The sequence below is a fragment of the Amblyomma maculatum genome, chromosome 9 (genome assembly GCF_055883805.1).
Source record: "Amblyomma maculatum isolate TAMU_Amacu chromosome 9, ASM5588380v1, whole genome shotgun sequence".
Taxonomy (NCBI): Eukaryota; Metazoa; Arthropoda; class Arachnida; order Ixodida; family Ixodidae; genus Amblyomma; species Amblyomma maculatum.
Window position 1 is genome coordinate 85,740,549 of NC_139352.1, and position 19,828 is coordinate 85,760,376.

Genomic DNA, 19,828 nt, shown 5'->3' on the forward strand with positions numbered 1-19,828 from the left:
GCACAAAGAAAAGTCGACAACCGAAGCACACTGCATCGACCTTACCGTCCTACAACAACGGCATTGCAGTATCATACTGATAAGTCGAACATCGACTGCGCAGAAGAAACACAAACGCTTCGTTTTGGGTTTGCAGTGCGGTGCAGTGCGTTGAAGGGTGCAGTGCGCGCTCCACTCCGCCGCGGAGCGGCACGGCTTTGCGCGCGAAAACGAAACCAAAAACGACGCGCTCTCCTGACGTCACGTTTTCGACGTCACGCCCAACTCGTGACCAATGAGAAAGCGGCGCTCCCGCTTTCGTTTTGGCGGCCGCCGCCGTCGCCCGCGCGCTCCGCTCACAGCGCGCGGTCCGACGCAGCGTCAGTCGCGTCTCGCTAGCCGACCGCCGTAGTAGCTGCGACCGTCTTTCGCTGAACTGGTTTTTCTCCGTCGACGCTTCCCGTGCAACGGGGAACAACGCATCACGCCCGAGCTGCGAGAGAGAGCCCCGGCGATTGCCCACTACGATAACCGAGTCGAGGAGCGGAGAAAAAAATTTCTCTTTTTTCCCCGTCGCTGCTGTAGTCGACCAGAAAAGACCGTCGTGGGACGAGACTGAGGAAGAGTCGAAAGTAGCAATACCCGTCTGCCGCCAACGAAGCGTCGAAGACAGATAGCGCCCAAGAAGGGCCCCGACATCGATCTATTCAAGAACCGGCATATACGAACAAGACGACGAACAATGTTTCGACACCGACGATTCCCAGACACTGCGGTTCACAGACGTCCAGGGAGACAAGATAGCTGAAACGTCGCATCCGATTGCGGGCCATCGACACTGCTGTCTCATGTGAAGGAAGAAACAGGGGCGTCAGTTTGGTCTCGTAGTATACCCGTGTGCTGTGCCGTTATAGTTTCTGGTTGGTTTCTTCAGTTTCGTCTGACGTGTCGTGTGTTTGGTGAATATTTTACGGGCACCGGTGATCTTCGGTTTGCGTGTTTTTTCGTGGTTCTTGCCGCATGTGGCCCCCGTCTGGTTGAAATTCGTCGAGTGACGCCCGAACAGCTGAGAGGCCATGGAGCGATCCACCGCTACGGTCGTATCCCTGCTGCTAGTCGCCTTGTGCGTCGGAATGACCAGAGTAAGTGGACCACGGAATAGTGGTTGACGTTTGTTTCACTTTCCTCTTACCTTGTTTTATTTCTGCCACTTTCACACATAGAATGAAAAAAAAAAATTGGGTAAGCATGTCTTTTCGCGTTGATGGTCGAGCAAAGCTGCGCCACAGATGGAACCATAGAATGGACTCCGCATGTCTTTTCGAGAGTTGAGTGAAGTGAAAGCTGTTTTCTTGAATACGTTCGACGATTCGGCGAAAGTGACACCCGTGGCGTTCGCTGTGGGCGTGTCTTCACAGTGACTTCTTGGAAGATGTCCACACTGCGCGCACATACGTGGTTCTCGTGACCAGCTGACGGTCGCAGTACGTGCAAATGCGATCTATCCGTTCACCTTCGAGTGCCTGTGGAAGGCCTGGGCAAAAGCGAACATAAAAACTGTGAAAATAAGAAAAGCATCTAAGAATCTCACGTCTGCGTTCTGGACTGCATGTCAGCAAGTTTTTACACAATCAATCGGAACCCTACTACCCGAAAGCTGTTGCCAACGACGCTACAGTGCGAACAAATTGCCAATTTATTAACACCTCCTGTCATTTGTCGCCTGCAGATTCTTCTTCCCGTTTTCTTATAGAGCAAGTAGTTGAGGGGGCTTTCTATATCTACACTCTAGACTGACAGATTAATTTTGATACATTTGGTCGCATTCTTGACGACGAAAAAAGGATGGCCTATATATTTCAAGTGGACGAAATTTGAAAAGTGGCCTGCTTTACCATTCGCGTGACACCTTTGGATGCATAAGTATCATTCTAAATAGGCACGCGCTTTGCACAAACGATTTCCATCGTTTTCGACAAACGTGAAAAGCCGGTTGAAGTTATACGCAAGTTTGAGGATAACGTAAACTAAGTATGCGGGCGTACTAGCGTCTGTTCTCCTGGTAATTCTATATGGAGCTCCTGGTTAGACACTGTGAACTGACGACTATTTGAGGATGCCAAGCGACCATCAGACAAGGAGTCCTTAGGATCGCCGGCTAACTAAAACTATCATACTGGATAAGAGACTGGCACAATGCAGGAAAACATATGATGAAAAGCTGACAGTAGTAGAATGAATTGCAATAAGAAATCAAACTTTAAAGCTTGAACCTGTGCCAAGATTAATTAATGAAAAACGGGAGCGAGATGGATATGCTATGTGTTTTTCTTTACCCTTTCCAATGCCTTTCGTTGCAAAGCTTGTAGTTATTTCTGTTATATTTGTGATTGAAAGACCCCTATAACCCCAGTGCATCAACACTTCACGCGAAGGCCGTGTATTACACAGTGCTGTATCGAAATCCCGGTCACGGTTTCACGAACGGGCTAAAAGCAAAGAAAGCGAACCACGCAGTACGGAAAACGCACCTCCTCTTAGGTGAGGAAGGGGGGGGGGGGGGGGGGCGAAGTGGGTTAATTAAAGTGCGTTAATATCCGATTAACAACCGGCGCTCCCAGCCGTTCGAGACACGCTATGCAACGAGTTTAAGTCACGGCGCCGAGCGAAGCGTCGGATGGGGAACTCACCGGTCTGCCATCCTTGATCTCTGACCCTCGGCCATAACTCGGTTTATGTGAACGAACGAAACGGAAATCAAGCTTACTTCGGCAATCCGCCGCTTGCTGTACGCACTTTCTACACTGTTTTGTTAGCGAGAGTTGTTGGTTTCGTTTTTTATTTATTTTATTTTTTTTTTGCCATTAATTAACGAACGGCACTGCCGAAGTGCGTAACCGCATTTGGCTGACATCACGTTCCTTGGACGCAGCAGTATATCGGCTGCCTCCGTAACCGGCCGTCCCCGTAGGAGAACAAGAAAGTAGGAAGAAAGATTGCATAGAACCTTAGCCGAACAAATCAAAAAGAGGAATTCGTTTAATCCTTCGCTAGGCAGGTTTCGCTCAGAGGAGTCGCTTCCTCCTAGACCCGACATGACCCGCGGCAACCCCGAGTTTCTAGCTCGTCTCGCGTCTCTTATTGCAAGCCAGTTATACATCGCCGGTGGCTTTATTTTTTTTTTTATTTTTCGCCGTCAGCTTTTGACTTGGCTTACTATGCGTCTCTCCCGCGACTGGTGCCAGGCGAGCGAAGAGCGGCGTTAAGTCGACAGCCTGTCTGTCGGCCTGCCCGTCCACCATGTGATGTGAAGTGTCGATGGATTAAGAGACGCTTTCGCAAGCGCCTAATCCGTTTATCTCCTATTGAGCGCACTGCAGTGCATATATATATATATATATATATATATATATATATATATATATATATATATATATATATATATATATATATACATATATATATATATATATATATATATATATATATATATATATATATATATATATATCATTAATACTCAAGAAAGTAGAAGGTTGGACAGCCGTTGATGTAGCTTAGTTGATAGGAGCACTGGACGCGGATTCGGAGGTCGTGGATTCGGTTCCCACCATAGCTACCTTTCTCCCCAAAAAGGTCACCGTATTTATTCAGACAGAAAAGGAAAAAATGTTGTACACTTTCCTTCGCCTCAGCGAGTGTGTGTATATATATATATATATATATATATATATATATATATATATATATATATATATATATATATATATATATATATATATATATATATAAGCAGATCAATTAAGGGGAAATGAGGGTGCTCGTTATAATACATGAAGGAAAGAAGCCAACAGTCGGCGAGGCCAAGGAAAGCGTTGGGGATGTTACTTTATGTCTTTTTTTTTATGTTTACTTGGATAATCACAGAAATTAGTAATGTAATCTGTTTAGGGGAAAGATAATTAAACACAAAGTAGAAGAAAAAACAACGTGCCGATGGTGGGAACCGAACCCACGACCTCCGAATATCGCGTCCGGTGCTCTTCCAACTGAGCTACATCGGCCGCTGTCCCCCCTGCTACTTGCTTGGGTATTTATGTTGTCTGTATACGAACCTTGAGAGTGTTCACCAGCGCCACCCTAAAGCCGATGTAGCTCAGTTGGAAGAGCACCGGACGCGATATTCGGAGGTCGTGGGTTCGGTTCCCACCATCGTCACGTTGTTTTTTCTTGTACTTTGTGTTTAATTATCTTTCCCCTAAACAGATTACATTACTAATTTCTGTGATTATCCAAGTAAACATTACAAAAAAGCATAAAGTAACATCCCCAACGCTTTCCTTGGCCTCGCCGACTGTTGGCTTCTTTCCTTCATATATATATATATATATATATATATATATATATATATATATATATATATATATATATATATATATATATATATATATATATATATATATATATATACATATATATATATATAGCTGGAGTGTTGTACCTCTCCAGGCTTCCTTCCAAATTCCTCTCTCTTTATACCATTCCATTTTGTTTCCATGATAAACTCATAATTCGCAGTCCTAACTTTATTCTTGAAACGACTCCTATTAAAGTTATCTGCTTCCTTTGGCTCTGATTGAAAGTTGCAACGAAAAACAAGCTCAAGTTAGCGTCTACGACTACCTCGTAGTGTTTCTGTGATGCCGAATGGTTTGAAGTGCGCTCGAGCAAGCCATAATTAAGCATATCGACAGACTTTTACTTTATTTTTTTACACCGCCTGATCTACAAGCGTGTGAGAGGAAAACATTGCTGTACAACACGCGAGGAATCCAGGAACAAGGAAGCATGATGAAGTCGTAAATCAAAGCATCAGTAGAGAGTTTTCCGCTCAAATATCGCCGCCGGTGAGATTCGTGTCTTTGGACACGAAAGCGCCATCCCTCGGAGAGATTCGCGCGTTTGGCCCAGCACGGAAGTGGGCCATATATATAGAGATCGCGGATAGAAAAATGACGCCTAAGGGGTCGCGTCCCGCCGTCTTCCGAATGGGCTACCTTTCTTGTATATAGCGGGGAAGCCCCGTCGCACGCTATACCTGGCTTACGAGGTGCGATAACCAGAAGGAAACTTAAGAGCAATTATACACGCTGTATTGAACGTGCTTCGATAGAGGGCACTGAATCTATTGCGCCAGCTGCATTCACGCGACAAATCTGGTCGATTAGTGTTTCCGTAGACACAAGGCAGGTTTATAATTTACAGACTGAAACGGTGCGATCGCGTGTTCTGGTCGCCTTTAATTCTCTCTCGTTGTATAACTCAAGGCCAGAAAGCCACCTGTATTGCAGCATGACAGGAGAGGAGGACGACAAAATGAGCGGACGAAAAAAAAAATGTGTTGAAAATCGCTTTGCAGGGAATGATTTAAAATATGGTGAGGTGTCTCGTCTTCCTTTTGAAGTAAATGACACGAGGCGTTCACTGAACGATTAAGCGATAGTTCACGTAGAAGGAATGACAAAGCATCGGTTAGAACCGCAAGCTTACTATCGAAGATAATTTAAAAACGGTAAATTGGGCCCAGTCGGAAAAAAACTACAGAAAATGTTCTGATGTTACGACAGAATTTCTGTGTGGGTTTTGACGGGAAACCTGTGGTGACAACAGAACATGCTGTAGTAACATCAGAAATTTCTGTAGTTACAACAGAAAAGTGCTACAGAACTACAGACAACAGAAATTTACTACAGAAAAACTACAGAACTACAGGAAAGTACTACAGAACCACAGAAAAATCTGATGGTTACGACAGAATTACAGGATATTTTTTCGTATTTTTGACACAGTTCTGTAGGTTTTTTTCGACTGGGGGCGCTCATTCCTATACTCAAATTCTTAACACAGCGATTTCATGATGGACACTGCCGGCAGCGAAGAGCAGATCGAGCTCTTAAGTCCTTAGGCCTTGTTGTCCTCTAGGTTTCCTGTCTCCTTAAGTGTGCAAAAGATGCCAATATAAGTAATAAAGACAGTCAGCAACATATTATAACTTTCATAGTGAGCACAGAAGTATAGAGCCAATCACGTCGAATAAAACATGATTTAAGGCACTTCTTCACATGCGTAAGATGAAGTCGGCAGCAGAGATATGGCCGAGCTGTTGCCGATCTGCAGATGCAGCGTAGGCCAGTTAAAAAAAAATGAAAAGAACACGGGAAGAGGGCCTCTACTCCGCGCTGTCGCTTTACTTTCTGAAGCACCCCTTCGAAGCAACGTCACTGCGTCGCTCGCTTAACGCCACATATACCTCGCAATGTTGTCATTTCTGAGACAGGTGAAGACGGACAGCGATTCCGTTCGTGTCCGCAAAACGTTCTTCGGGGATCTTATATACTGCACCTACAGTGTATGAAAAATTACAGGATTGCACTTAGCTTGGTGTAAGAGTATAGTAGCGAAAGCCTTTCCTCTTCCTTCTATTCTTCCTATTTTTTCTACCTCTTCTCTTCTTCCTCTATCTTGCGTGTTTGTGTACACGTTAAAATTGCTTTCATCATCATCATCATCATCATCATCAGCCTGATTATACCCACTGCAGGGCGAAGGCCTCTCCCATATTTCTCCACTTAACCCGGTTCTGTGCTAGCTGCATCCACTTGACCCCTGCGAACTTCTTAATCTCATCCGCCCACCTAACTTTCTGCCGCCCCCTGCTACGCTTTCCTTCCCTTGGAATCCAGTTTGTTACCCTCAGTGACCATCGGTTATCCTCTCTTCGCACTACATGTCCTGCCCATGTCCATTTCTTCTTCTTAATTTCTACTAGAATGTCGGTAACTTGAGTTATTTCTCTGACCCACTCTGCACGCTTTCTATCTCTTAATGTTACCCCTACCATTTTTCTTTCCATAACCCTCTGGGTTGTCCTCAACTTAAGTAGAACTCTCTTGGTTAGCCTCCACGTTTCAGCCCCATAGGTGAGTACAGGCAAGATGCAACTGTTGTATACTTTCCTCTTGAGCGATACCGGTAAGCTGCTAGTCATAATTGCTTTACTTTCTTTTTTTTTTTTTTGGCTTCGTCGCCAGAGCCTACTGCGACGTCCATATTGGGGAAATTATCTTGACGTCAAAACCTATTGTGACGTTTCGCTCACACATCTCGCGGACACATCTCAGAGACGCGAGATATTCACTGTGAGCCTAGAAAGGTCTTAGCCTTAAAGAACACTTGTTATGCCATACGTATAGTCGATACTAACAGCGCAAACAAAAATGCCTGCTTCAGTATCCCTCTTGCTAGCCGGCCATGCAGCTTCAAGACGTGCGAAGCTGGGCTTAAGTGCATAACGTTCGAAAGCGTGCTTAATGCCCACGTAATATGCGCGCGTTTGCATACACAGAGAAGCGATCGCGCGCCGAACAAGCGTTCATTTAACCCGAGGGAAAGGCAAAGACATGTTCGTTATCGAATGCCTCGCACCTGCTTGACACTCACTATAGATCGCGTGCGCACACACTATTCGCATGCGGCCAGCGGTTTTCTCGATCCCACCCTTCTGGCCGTCTCCGTTTCACCAACGCCTCGGGCTCAGTGAGGAGACGTAAATGAGCCGGTGCTGTCGCATACAGATGAAGAAACTCTTTCGCATCCGGACTCACGTGACACTTGGCACGGTCTGAATGGATGAGAGTGCGTGAGTGAGGAAGGGGTCAAGTCTCGGTCTCCTCGCTCTATAAGAGATGCAATACGCCCCGCCACGATTTCACTACTACGCTAGGTGCTGATCGTTAATTGCGTACGTGTGGATAAATTCCGTGGAAAGAGAAAAAAAACGAAGGAAGAAAAAGACGTCGAGAGAAAAGAGGGAGGCAACGCGGACGAGCAGCCCGCCTCAGTGATTACCTTTGCTTCGGCCGACAGTCGTCGACGATGTTGCAAGCCGCGCGCCGTGATCCATGGCGGTTATCGTGGGAGGAAAGAAGTCAGGTGGAAACGAGCATCCGGGCAAGAAACGCGCGGGGGGGATCCACAGCAGCGTTGTGGAAAGCCTGGCCCAGCGGCGACCCGGTTGCTGGTCGAACGCACCGCTGTGCCATACTGACCGACATGTCGCTCGAGTAGCTGTGTTCCGCGGTTGCCGCCAAACTTTCTCTAAGACGCGTTTTAGTTCAGCTTGATGAAGCAACGGAATCCAGGTTAGTTTGCTTGAGAACAGTGCGAGCAAGTATGCAAAGAAAAATGAAAGGGCAATATCTTGAATGCAGAAAGAGAGTGCCACAGTCTAGAGAAAAGCTCCAAATCAACGATGTCCCACATAAGCCCTGTATACATGAACTCGACAGAGTCGGGTCGAGTAAGGCTGTCGAGTAACAAACCAGTACGTTGTTAGGTTCATGTATACGCAGTCGGATCGAGTAAAGTAGGCGGCGGTGCAAGTCTAGTCAACTGGCTTGCAGGGGGTGTGTTGATTAACTCTTTTGACCCACTTGTCTATAAGCATGGACGCTGTCGATGCAAGGAGTCGAGTATGGGGGAGCTCTGCGATGAAAAAGCTTCCGGAGCGCGCGAAGTTGAATGTTTTTAGCGTGCGTCAACGACTAAAAATAATAATCGAAGCTCTCGATAGTAAAAGGCTACACAATCAAACACGACCTGCAATCTCGCACAATAACTTCGAATCTAGACACTAGACGCCGCTACTATACTTACTCGCTTATTTGACGCTCACTCTACCTAGTGCCGTCGAGTCCATGCATACAGGGCTCTAGGTGAAGTCAGATGGGACACATGTGGCGAGGAAATCAGGTGAGTAATGGCATGCTATAGCATAACAAAACTGATCGATTCTTGGGAAACAAATGTATCTAGCGGCGGTAGTGCGCTGGGTAATGGAAGGAGAGGCCGTCAGAAACAGATACATTCGTCACCCTGATTGATTTAACTGGTGGTATAATGGTGATGATGATGATTTACAGGCGAAGAGTTTCTACGCTTTGCGATCCGATAAAGACAGAACAATGGCTCTACGGGACATGTGCCCTTGCGGTTTCTATGCAAATGCATCTTCTCCATGTTCACGTGCCCTAATTCAGACAAACGGAAATTGAGAGAGAGCGTCTCGGTTCTTGGCTGGAAATAGTTTGAATGGTTAGACACGTGCGGCGCACAGAACAATTCGCGTTGTTCTGTAGTCAGCACCTAGTTTGTTCACACTCGATCACTGCGCCATATCCGTGTATAGAATTGTTCAGGCTCACATCTAACATCCCGTCTCTTAAAGTGGGGCAACTTTAGTGGGACTGCAAAGTGCGCCGCCATGCGTAAGGGCAATGAGAAGTTTTTTTTTTTTTCTTTTTTGAAATATTACAATCTCTCAACACCCACACTACAGCTATGTCACGCAGCCTTTGTAACGGGACCGAATATAGCTGCTTCCGCTCTGGCCCGGGACTCAGGAACTGGTTCTACCTGTAAACCAAGCTTTCGCCGCTAATTGATTAGCTGTGTCGTCCGAGAGAACAGCAACACGTTTTTCTTTTTTTTCTTTTTTTTTCATTAGAAGAACGTGCTGAGAAGTCGCTTCTTTCACCTGCACCCCCATTCATAACAGCCACCGAGAGTCACAGCTTCTCTTTCAGTAAAAGCCTTATTCCTTCATTGGTTAGGTCAGATCCATATTTCACACGTCTGAAAGAAACTAACACCACTACCACATTCCTAGCCTCAGAGCCGCTCCTCCCCAGCGTACAGGTCGACGAACCGAACTGTACGCGATAGGCAGCAGCCACCGCGTGAGAGCCATACTTTACTCGATGGCAGTCGCGACAGGCCGCATTACAAGTTACAACTCTCACTGAGGCGGCTTCGCGCAGCGAGTTGCCTGACTGTTTGCTCCGGCATCGCACCAGCGTTCGCGCTTTCCAAAGGAAGGGGGTGCTGCCGCGGCCGCTGCACCCCCGACCGTCCTCGTCCGACTTTCTTGCTCTCTTTTCTTTCTTCTCTGCCGCCTCCCGAGATCGCGGGGAGCGATACATACCCAATGCGCGCCCCATAATCGAATCCTACACTGCGTCCCACCGACACGACGCATGCAGTCGAGGCTGTTTGAGGGGGGGGGGGGGGGGAAGGGGGGGGGGGCGTGAGGAGGCACGCCCGCGCTGTTGCTGTTGCTACTGCTGCTATGCGCACTCCGCAGGATCCAAGTGTATAGTACAGTCTCAGACTTGGATTCCAACACTTATGTTCAATGCCAAGCACATATTCCGTTCACGCGTGTGCTTGAGTTGAACTATATCCCGTCTCCTCTTAGATGCTTGAGAGGCGGGATAAGACACGCTTTCGATACCGGTTCGTGCAACGGCGTGGAGTCCAAGCATTTTTTGCTTTTCTTTTACCTGAATTTTGGTCAAAAGTATTTAATTCAGCTCTTCATTGTGATCCGCGTATATTGGTGGGAAACAAGTTCCACTGAGGAGACAGCGTAGTAGTAGACTCTCGGAGGCTGGAAAACACAGATAGGCAGCCAGATCTTGTCCCCTCTGTACAAGTATACGGTGTCTCCGTCTTGGATTCAGACACGTAAATTTAAGATTGTCTTAGATTCTAATCTATGGACATCGAAATAAATGAGTGCATTGTTTTTGTTAGAAGGACCTTTTAATGAATATCAATGAATAATTGCGTGACGCCCTTTCTTAGGCGATGTTTGTAATAGCTTTACTGAGCTCGGATAACTAAATAAGTGCGTGATTGGTAACGTTATAATTCTTTCAAGGACAAAAAAAAGAACTCGATTAGAGGGGAGTGCACTTTTCTCCTACACCCATAGTTTTTGTTGTGCCCTTGTTGTAGTTGCTTGTATTGTTTTTGCGCCGCTTCATAGTGTTTCCATCCCTACGGGTATATGAAGAGATGCACTAGTTTTTGTTTCTGATTTACGTGTGGTTAGCAGCGGTACGCTATGCATGTGCTTTCTCATTTATTCTATACGCACTAGTACGAAGTGCTTGGCGTTTGAAGTGTGCGTTCTCCTAGACCTCTTCTTTCGTGATGAAATTTAGCATCCAATACGCTCCAAGTTCGATAACAAGCGCGTTTTTGAGGCTGCGTTCACCGCAAAGGAAATTAAAGGCGAATGCCAATTGTTGTACGCGTTAGTTTGCTTTCGGCTTCGCTGCATGTCCCTGTGCTCAAAATGTAGGCAAGAGTCACAGGCATCTCAGATGTCGGCATTCAATACCGAATGGCATTTGATCATCCCCTCGTATCGATCACTGCAGACGCGTCAGAGGGCGCCACTCCTTTATGCTTCCCCTTGTCATCTGTTCTCGCATCCCGACCCTTGTGAGCCCACAAGAGCGAATAAGTCAGCATATTTTGCGCCAGACGAGACCGAAGACAAAATATTTTCGCCGAATATCTGCGGTACAAAACATTTTGCAGACAAATCGAAAGAGAAGAAAAAAGTGCCTTTAAAAGTTTCGCATTGCAAAGTACACTAAAATAACGCCTCTACAAAGGTTTTCTAGAAATGGCTGATATATCATACAATTTTTTATATCGTTCACTATATTTGGCGTTAACATCTGTTGAAATAAATGGAGGCCTTGAAGAGATCGGCGGGAGATACACACGTCAGAATAAAGCTGTTGTTCATCGGTTTTGAGGTCGGCTTTTAACACTGTATGGTTGCACAAACAAGTTGTGCTCAGGTTACGCAGGAGTGCGCGGAATTACATACTACAAGGCTCCTTGCGATTCGATCTGAATTAGACAATAATGACCCGGAAATAGGAAAAAAAGAACTTCAAACACACGCGGAAAACTTCCGATGCTTTTAGACGCGAACGTGCGCGGTACGTCTTCTCGTGCCACGGCAGCGGATGCCGCACATATACACGGCGCGCGCCGCTTTCTGTCGATCGTTTCGGCCGATTGGGTGACCGATTGGGGAGCGGAGGCATTTATTTCCCCGGAAGTAACACGTTCGAGAGATAGGTGTGGCGAAGATTAACGGGACGCGCCCCGCGCGAGCCAGGCATTCGCGCCGGCGGTAGCCCGTTGCGTGGGCATCTCCCATTTAGCGAAGCCTGGACGCTAATCTGAGGCAGAGATCGTGGAAAAAGAAACGGTCCTGCATGGGAATGTGAAAGGCGGTGGTGCGCGCTGCCTTCGCGAGCTCCTAGATGGAGCCGTCGACCTGGCTACTTTTTCCCGTTCTTCGCCTTCTCTTTTTTACGTGCAATGCTGTATTTGTCTTTCATAAAATGCTTACGCCTCTCCTAAGCTACGGTGAAGAAAAGCTAAGGGACGGGAAGGAGGGGGGAGGGGGAGGGGGTCGACTTTCGGTGCCTTAGCTGATAAGCTGGTGATAACGGTGTGTTTGTGCATCAGTTTGTTTGTCTTGGTAAGTTGAAAGACAGCGGGATTTTACGCCTGCATTTATATACACCACTCCCGAGCTGGCGTAATACAGGCCACCTTAATCTACCACATTCCAAAAGAAGGCAGGTGAAACACCACACACGCACAAAAAAAGTGCGAGACATTGCGTGTTACTGAAAGGTTCACTCAGGCGAGACAGAAGATCCGTTCCATATATAAAGCTTAATCCTGCCTGTCGTATGTTTTCCAGACCCATCCCCATCTATCTTCTTTTATAAATTGTTACGTCACATGTCCTCCCAGAACTTAGTGCGACCTCCTGGTGCCCTTAACTCACTTCTAGAAGGCTCTCTAATACGCTATGCTACACTTAATTTCCCATAGGTGCTCTTACCCATTTGTGGCTTCCTGCGCGCAACTTGGTCGCGCAGTGCAGCCAAAGAGGGCCTTTGTTTTCTCGAATGGCGTGACGTCATTGGTCGGCCGGGGGCTGTGTTTTTTACGTGCTCACAAAGTCGTGTACATGGGACATATTACAATCCTAATTCTGTTGGTACGCAACTATATTACGTGGACAAGAGATATGTATCCAACTGTGGAATCGTTCAAGCGTGAATTCGAAGAGAATTGCGCCATTCTGCGGTTCTAGTGTACAGAAGCATCCCACCCCATGGACGGGAAAAAAAAAATGGCTTCAGCAAACATCCTGTAAGCTGCCTAACACTGCAACTTGCACATCCAGCTGCTCTTTTTTTTTCTTTTTGATCCGCTACACACCTGTAACTGCGGCATTTGGAACACTTTCTGTCATTTTGGGTCGATCATCACCACAATCTAAATGCAGTTTACGTATTTGGCCTTTCAGAAGACAATGAATGACGAGAAACAAAAGCAACAACGGCAAACGTAGATCTCGCCCCGCGTGTACATGCCGTTTGTTTAGAGGCGACAACTCAGCTATAACCTCTGGATTCCATTAAAAAGCGAGTATAGATCTAACAAGGTACCCGCATTCTTCCGAGGCCCAAGAACGGAGCGTGACACTGACACACTGACCACAACAAGCAGTTTCATCATGCCCTTCGTTATTTCCCATTTTCTTTCTTTACGGGGTTCGCGTGCCGATAGGGCCACCTACGTAAAAACCCTGGTGGCCGAAATCGCTCTAAGTTCTCCGCTGCGTTGTGTCCACTCTTTGGTCCGGTGCGGGCGTCCGGTCCACTCCAGTGGCCCACGCGAGGCTCGTACATTTCCTGGCGGCCTTGGCTGCTAGCGCGGGCCTTGGCGAACCAGAGAGAGAGAGAGAGAGCCGAAAACGAGCGGGACCGCTGTGAGAGATATATGGCAAGAGTGACAACTCACATAGAGAGGCGGGGGAAGTGAGGGTGTTGTCGAGCAGTATGGTTCTCGTTAGTTTACTGTTCGGTTTAACTTCCCCGGTTCCTCGAGCAACAGCGCCAGCAGAATCTCGAGGCAGATTCTTTTGGTCACTTCCGCCCACTTCCTCGCTTCCGCCCACCTACGCCTCCTCTTCTTCCTCTTCCGCACCCTTTCCATCTCGGAGTGCTTCATGAAGGTTGACTGACTGACCTACAGGCAGGACAGCCAAGACTGCGCGGCTGGCCGTCGATGTTGGCACTTACAAGCGCCTGGTAGGCCGAGTGCGTGCGCGCCCAGAAAAAAACACGCTGCTAAACGCCGTAGCTGGAGCCGACGCTGTAGCGGCCTTTTACACGGCCGTGTACGCACGTCGTCCGTGTATACACAGTGGAGAAGGGGGTGCAGGTACGTCGACGTTGCCGCGCCGGGTTACCTTGAACGCGGCCCTCCATCGAACGGGACCGGCGAACGTGACGTGCGTCTGATTTCTCCGCGCCATGCCGACGTGCTTGAAGAGGGAGGGGGAGAGAGGCCTAATTGGGGCCTAGTTATTGGGCTCTTCCCCTCTTCTTCTCGTCTATTTCGCTTCTTTTTTTGCTTCTTCCGCGAGGACTCCACTTAGCGGTCTTCCCCCGTCTGCTGCGGCCACTTCGCATGTTCCGTAGCCTTTTAATCCTTTCCTTACGGTTAAGTAAGATGGACAAGTACATTGAAGCACTTTCGATTAAGCTTCTGGCAGAGCAGTACATCACAATCGTCGCTCTACCAGCAAGTTGGTCACACCACTAATGGTACGCATTTATGCTGTGAGACGAAATAAGAACGTCTACGGCGAATGAAGGTGTTGTTGCTATTGGTGCTTTTAAGGTGTTCTTCGTGTTCGTTTCAATGCGCTATAAGCCCTGTTTACATAGACTCGACAGCGGGGGAGCGAGTTGAGGAGTTGAGTGGAGTCGACCATACCAGGTTTACATGAACCCGACCCGACGAGCGCAGAACTGGCTCTAGACGAGCGTAAAGCCCCTGTAGACGAGCGGCGATTACTGTGGCCCCTCGCATCGAGGCGAAGAACTAGCAGACGGCACCCGATTCTTTTTTTTTCCCCGCTCATCTCTAGCGTTTTCCGTACTGTTATCCTCTCCCACTGTGCCCCGACTCAACCCGACAGCATTTACATGCTTCCTGCAGCGTGGTCGAGTCCAGTCAACCCACCGCCTACGCCGAAGTTGACTCGACTCGACCCCTCGACTTCTCGACACAACCCGACAATGTTTACATGAACCCTGTAACCTCTTTTTGACCCGATAACTCAACCCAACCCGCTCCTGTCGGGTCCATGTAAACGGCGCTATAGATGCGCGGTGAAGAGAATACACTCAAGCACACCTAACGATGGCTAGCATCTTCTTCGAATTCCTAACCGTGTGCTTGTTATGTAGCCAATGTGTACGCACGCAACCAAAACATCTGAAGGCAATGTGCACTCTTGCAAGCCGACAGCCGAAGGTGATAAATACGGCAATCTTTTCTAATGTAGAGACAGCAGTGGCACACATTGTACAAGCTTGGTCTCTGTCCTGAATAAAAAAACATGGAGGAAAATAAACAGTTTATTTCAATGTACCTCCACCTGTAAGTCGGTTTGGTCATGAGATAAGTCCACCTGGAGGCTGGATTGACTGCTCCCTCGATGAGCTGTGCTTGTGTCACAATCATCAGGATGGCGCTGTTATGTGCCGGGTTATGCTTTAAACGAAGAAGCAAATGCATCATACGAATTGGAAATAGAATGCAGTGTGCATCTGTGTCCAGCATTCGCGCTGGCTTTACTGCATTTAATCGAGAACCACGATCAGTGGCCCCAAGGTCGGGCGCATCTCCCAAGATGAATTGGCCCAGATTTTCCGCGAGTTTGGGCAGAGCAGTGGGATACCGGAACCGGCCGGAACATAGGAGTATAAGAGGCAGATTTCTCACGACACGGCTACTGATGGTAATATGTCCATGCCCGTCACCATAGCCCCCTCTTTGATGAGGATGGAGCGATCATCGTGAGTTCCGTTAGAGTGTATATCGATGTCTCTTTCTCATGATTCAGGATTCTGCCATATCATATTTTCTTCAAAAACTCGGGCTTCCGACAGTATTTGTTAATCGAGCTTTTTATTTCGTCGCACTCTCGGTTCTCGAGGAAGTCACATATTTAGGGCTTTATCCGTAGAAAGTACTGGGTTCACGTCGGCACCCAATTTATTTTTCCGTGTCGTATATATATATATATATATTTTTTTTTTTTTCTAGTGGCGCACGACTGAATAATGCTGGCAGAAGTATTACAGCGCATCGAACCTGCTGGTTGACGAACTCCGCGTCGACAACAGACTAGTCCCTACATGCACCCTGTTTGCATATTGTAGCGCCATCTAGAAGCGGCTTATAATAACTCCGCCATTCTCGTCATTGCCTTCTGGAAAACGCTTCATTCAATTTTTTTTTATCTCTTAATTCGTTTGCGCGCGTTAGGTCTGCAACTTTTTGCAACTGCGTCTTTTCAACTGATTTCTTTTTCTTTTTTGTTTGTCACTTGGTATCAACAATCTCAAAGTTTGCAGTTTGTGCAAAGTTTGCTTAAATGACAGCAGGTGCCTCCACTATCCGTAAACACACCGGTTTTGACCCACTTGGACTGCTTTTTTTTATATACACAGGCCCTTTGGAGGTTTTCCCAAATATTAATGGCAAAGTTCTATGCCTCCATATGCACTTCACTTCTTTGATCGAAAACATGCAGGCAGACATTTTTTTGCATAAGGGGAAAAAATATGTTCTACGCCAAGCAAGGGCTCTGTAACTTCTACACTGCTAAAAATTAGACGAAGGAAAGATCGTTTCACTACTGCGAATGTGCCTACACAAATTATTGATGCGAAAGGCCCCACCATGGTGGTGCAGTGGTTATAGGACGCTCAGCTGTTGTGCCCAAGGATACGGCATCGAATCCCTGCCGATACGGCTGCTTTTCGATGGAGGCGAAAAGCAAGCCTTGCCCGTGTGCTGTGCGATGTCAGCGCACGTTAAAGCACCCCGGTGGCCGATATTTCCGGAGCCCTCCACTACAGCGTCTCTCATAGCCTGAGTCGCTTTGGGACATTAAACCCGGCCCCATAAACCAAACTAAACAAACCAAACCAAATTACCTCGAAACCATACAAAACACAAGCAGAAGGGCGCAAGTGATAATTTTATCGCGAATAGAAGTCCAATGAAGTCGTTAACAGTCGAGAGTTTCACTCAAATTTAGAAAAAGCGGCTACTCTTCGAGGTCAGGAACACAACTGTAAACTGAAAGCAACGCCTCGCTGCTGAACTTCAGCTGCACATCGCACACACGTTTCTTCATTTATTTTTTAATCACATAGATTACTTTTTTAAAAAGTACACATAAAGTGAAACCTCGGATTGCGCAGTACTAAACAGTGTCTATTTCATGCTTAAACAACCAATATAAGGCACAGCGCGATCCGCGGAAACTCTCGAAGCGTCCCCTCATTTCGTCATCCCGCGTGCCGCCGCTATCAGGCAGCGACTGCGAATTCCATCGGACGCTTGGAAGAAGGCTGGCTTTGCTGAATGCGAAGAGGCACTGTGTATCAGTCATGCCCTAGAATGCGGAAGCAGGTTTACGAGGTCCAGACCAGTTTCTGAGAAAAACGAGTGTCCTGCGCTCTACAAGCGTTATTTATTTAGCTACCTTTAAAATTTAGTTCGTATACATCCTCCGGCGTTGTCAAATCGAATACTTATGCTAAACTGCGGCGCAGCAGACGACTGAAAAGGGAAGACGCCATCGTCGTCTGCACCACCTTTGCAGACGACGAAATAAACAAGGACTGAAGCGAAAGATCGCAGCAAGAAAATCATACATCAGCTATGTATGACAAGGCAAGGCGAGTCTTGCAAAAAAGCGTCGCTGATCGACTCGTATGCGCATGCCTTTCCTTTACGGCGTGGCCGCTCGGCAGGGGCTTATAACGAATTCAGCCCACTCTTTCCCGGACCAAGGTATGTGCCCTTATGGTTACGCGGGGTCCGCACGTCCTCCAACAGCGGAGGTAATGGCTTCCAAGGTAGCCACCGCAGCTGCTGTTGCTGCTGTTGCGTAGCGACTCCATTGCTCGCACACGCCACCCGCAGTCTCGCCCACGCCGCCGCAAAGCGAGACAGGCAGCACAAGAGAGAAAAAAAAAAAAAAAAAAAGGCGAAGGAAAAAGACAAATGCTAAAATAACAGCGAAAGAAGCCGCTGCTGTCGTTAATGCGTAAACGGCCTTGACTGTCCAGGAAGCATTTCGGGTCTGTCCACTCTCTCTCTCTCCCATTTATGCGCGTATGCAGGAGGGAATGATTCCGCTTACCACGGAAATCAATCTCGCAACGAAAAGGGTGCCACGTCTGTGAGGTTAGAGAAAGAAAGAAACAAGAAATTCGAGTAAAGGCCTCCAGACAGAGGAGGAGAACAATGACGATCCACAAGAAGGAAAGAAAAAAAAAACCTTCGTTACGGAGCCGTGCGCGCAGCATTTATTATTACTCTCTGCTGGTCCTTTTTTTCTCTCTCCTTCCTTACTCGGCCGTTACGGGCTGCAGAGCATGCTTTATGTGTCTCCCTGTCTATAACAGGCGCTCGCTGGTTGCGATGATGAAGAGTCGACGGGTCTGGGAGAGAGAGAAGTGGTAATAACAATGCCTGACATTGGGCCTTCAATGCCGAATTAAGCGAGTTGGTAGTGAATGCTGAAGGAGGCATGAAGCCTTGGCGCGTAAGAAACTAAACGGTCTGCGCGTATTATCGACGAAGGGTCAAGTTCGTCGGGCTCTTCCGGCAGACGTGGAGTTGGCGGTACGGTCGGTGTACTATTTACGACACAACAGCAGCGTGCAGTGGCTCGTCCCATTAGGATATGTGGTATAGGACTGGTTCTGCACCGCGCATTATTACGCTTAGCGGATGTATGCAGACGTCGGACCTTGTTGATTGTTGTTTTTGTTGGCGGGCATGTAATATGCCATGCTTTCTGCTCACTGTTCTTCGGCGGCTGTATTAGCCTCCCGCGCGTACTGATTAAGGTGGACGGATGGAATTAAACCGCAGCTGCTGCTTTTATTTCGATTTAATCGTGTCCCGTGTAGGATCTTTTATATGGAGGTCAACCAGCACTGGAATGATGAAAGCGGGTAACTCAGAAGGAAATGAGAGACCCTGGGCTGAGAAAATTACTGGTACCACTACTTATCAGGCAGGGGTGTATTCTTGCTGTTTCCTGTGGTGTTGTATCTGGTCCATTTTTGTTACATGTTTCCTCTTTTTTTAAGTCAGCATCTCATGATCCAAACTATTGGGGGTCCAAAAATTAAGGAGGGGAGAGGGGGGGCGCTAAAGCTTTGCTTTTAAGGGTAGCCGGCAATGGCTAGCACTGCCGGGTACACAACTGCCGATCCTAGTTCGCGTACAAGAACCTTACTACTCGCCTAATCACTAATTAATTATTTGGCATTTCTGTTATCACACACGCACGCGCACTTGTGTTAGTATGCGAGGTGTCATATTATATGAAAGACCACAGGATGTAAATGAAGAGACCCGCTTTAACCAAGTCGTACAGATGTGCCTGCGTGGCCTATAGGGGTAGCATATGACTGACTATAGGAATGCAAGGGCCTGGAGGGTTCGATTTCCTTCGCGCTTCCTTCTGAAAATCCAGAGTTGGTAGCGCCTACCAAATCAGGCATGTGACGTGGTCGAGTAGCGTCGCACAAATAGGGCCATGTCGTGTTCCAGTTACCACCTGCCAGAGCCGCGATTTCAAACCCACAATACCGACATCGCCGGATTTCCTGGAGAACCGCGTTAAAATGTGCACATCTAATCTCACAATACCAGTGAGAGGACTATGTTTCACTTGTGCGAGCAGTATATATACGCGTTATGGTGTGGGCTGTATGCATGCCTTGTGGTCTGTTTTTCTGTTGCTACATCTGACTGCTACCAAAGTGGCACTGTGCTGAAAAAGAAAAGAAAA

General features: G+C 47.4%; 1 protein-coding gene across 1 annotated transcript in view; it reads left to right on the forward strand.

The window, feature by feature from the left end:
• The first annotated feature begins 351 nt into the window (after positions 1-351).
• The window catches only part of LOC146179671 (uncharacterized), a 161,960-nt gene continuing 142,483 nt past the window's right edge, over positions 352-19,828 (forward strand). The window contains exon 1 of the mRNA XM_084579303.1: positions 352-1,121. Within this exon, the coding sequence (XP_084435429.1) occupies positions 1,056-1,121 (66 nt within the window). The 5' untranslated portion in view covers positions 352-1,055. The remainder of the gene's footprint in view (positions 1,122-19,828) is intronic.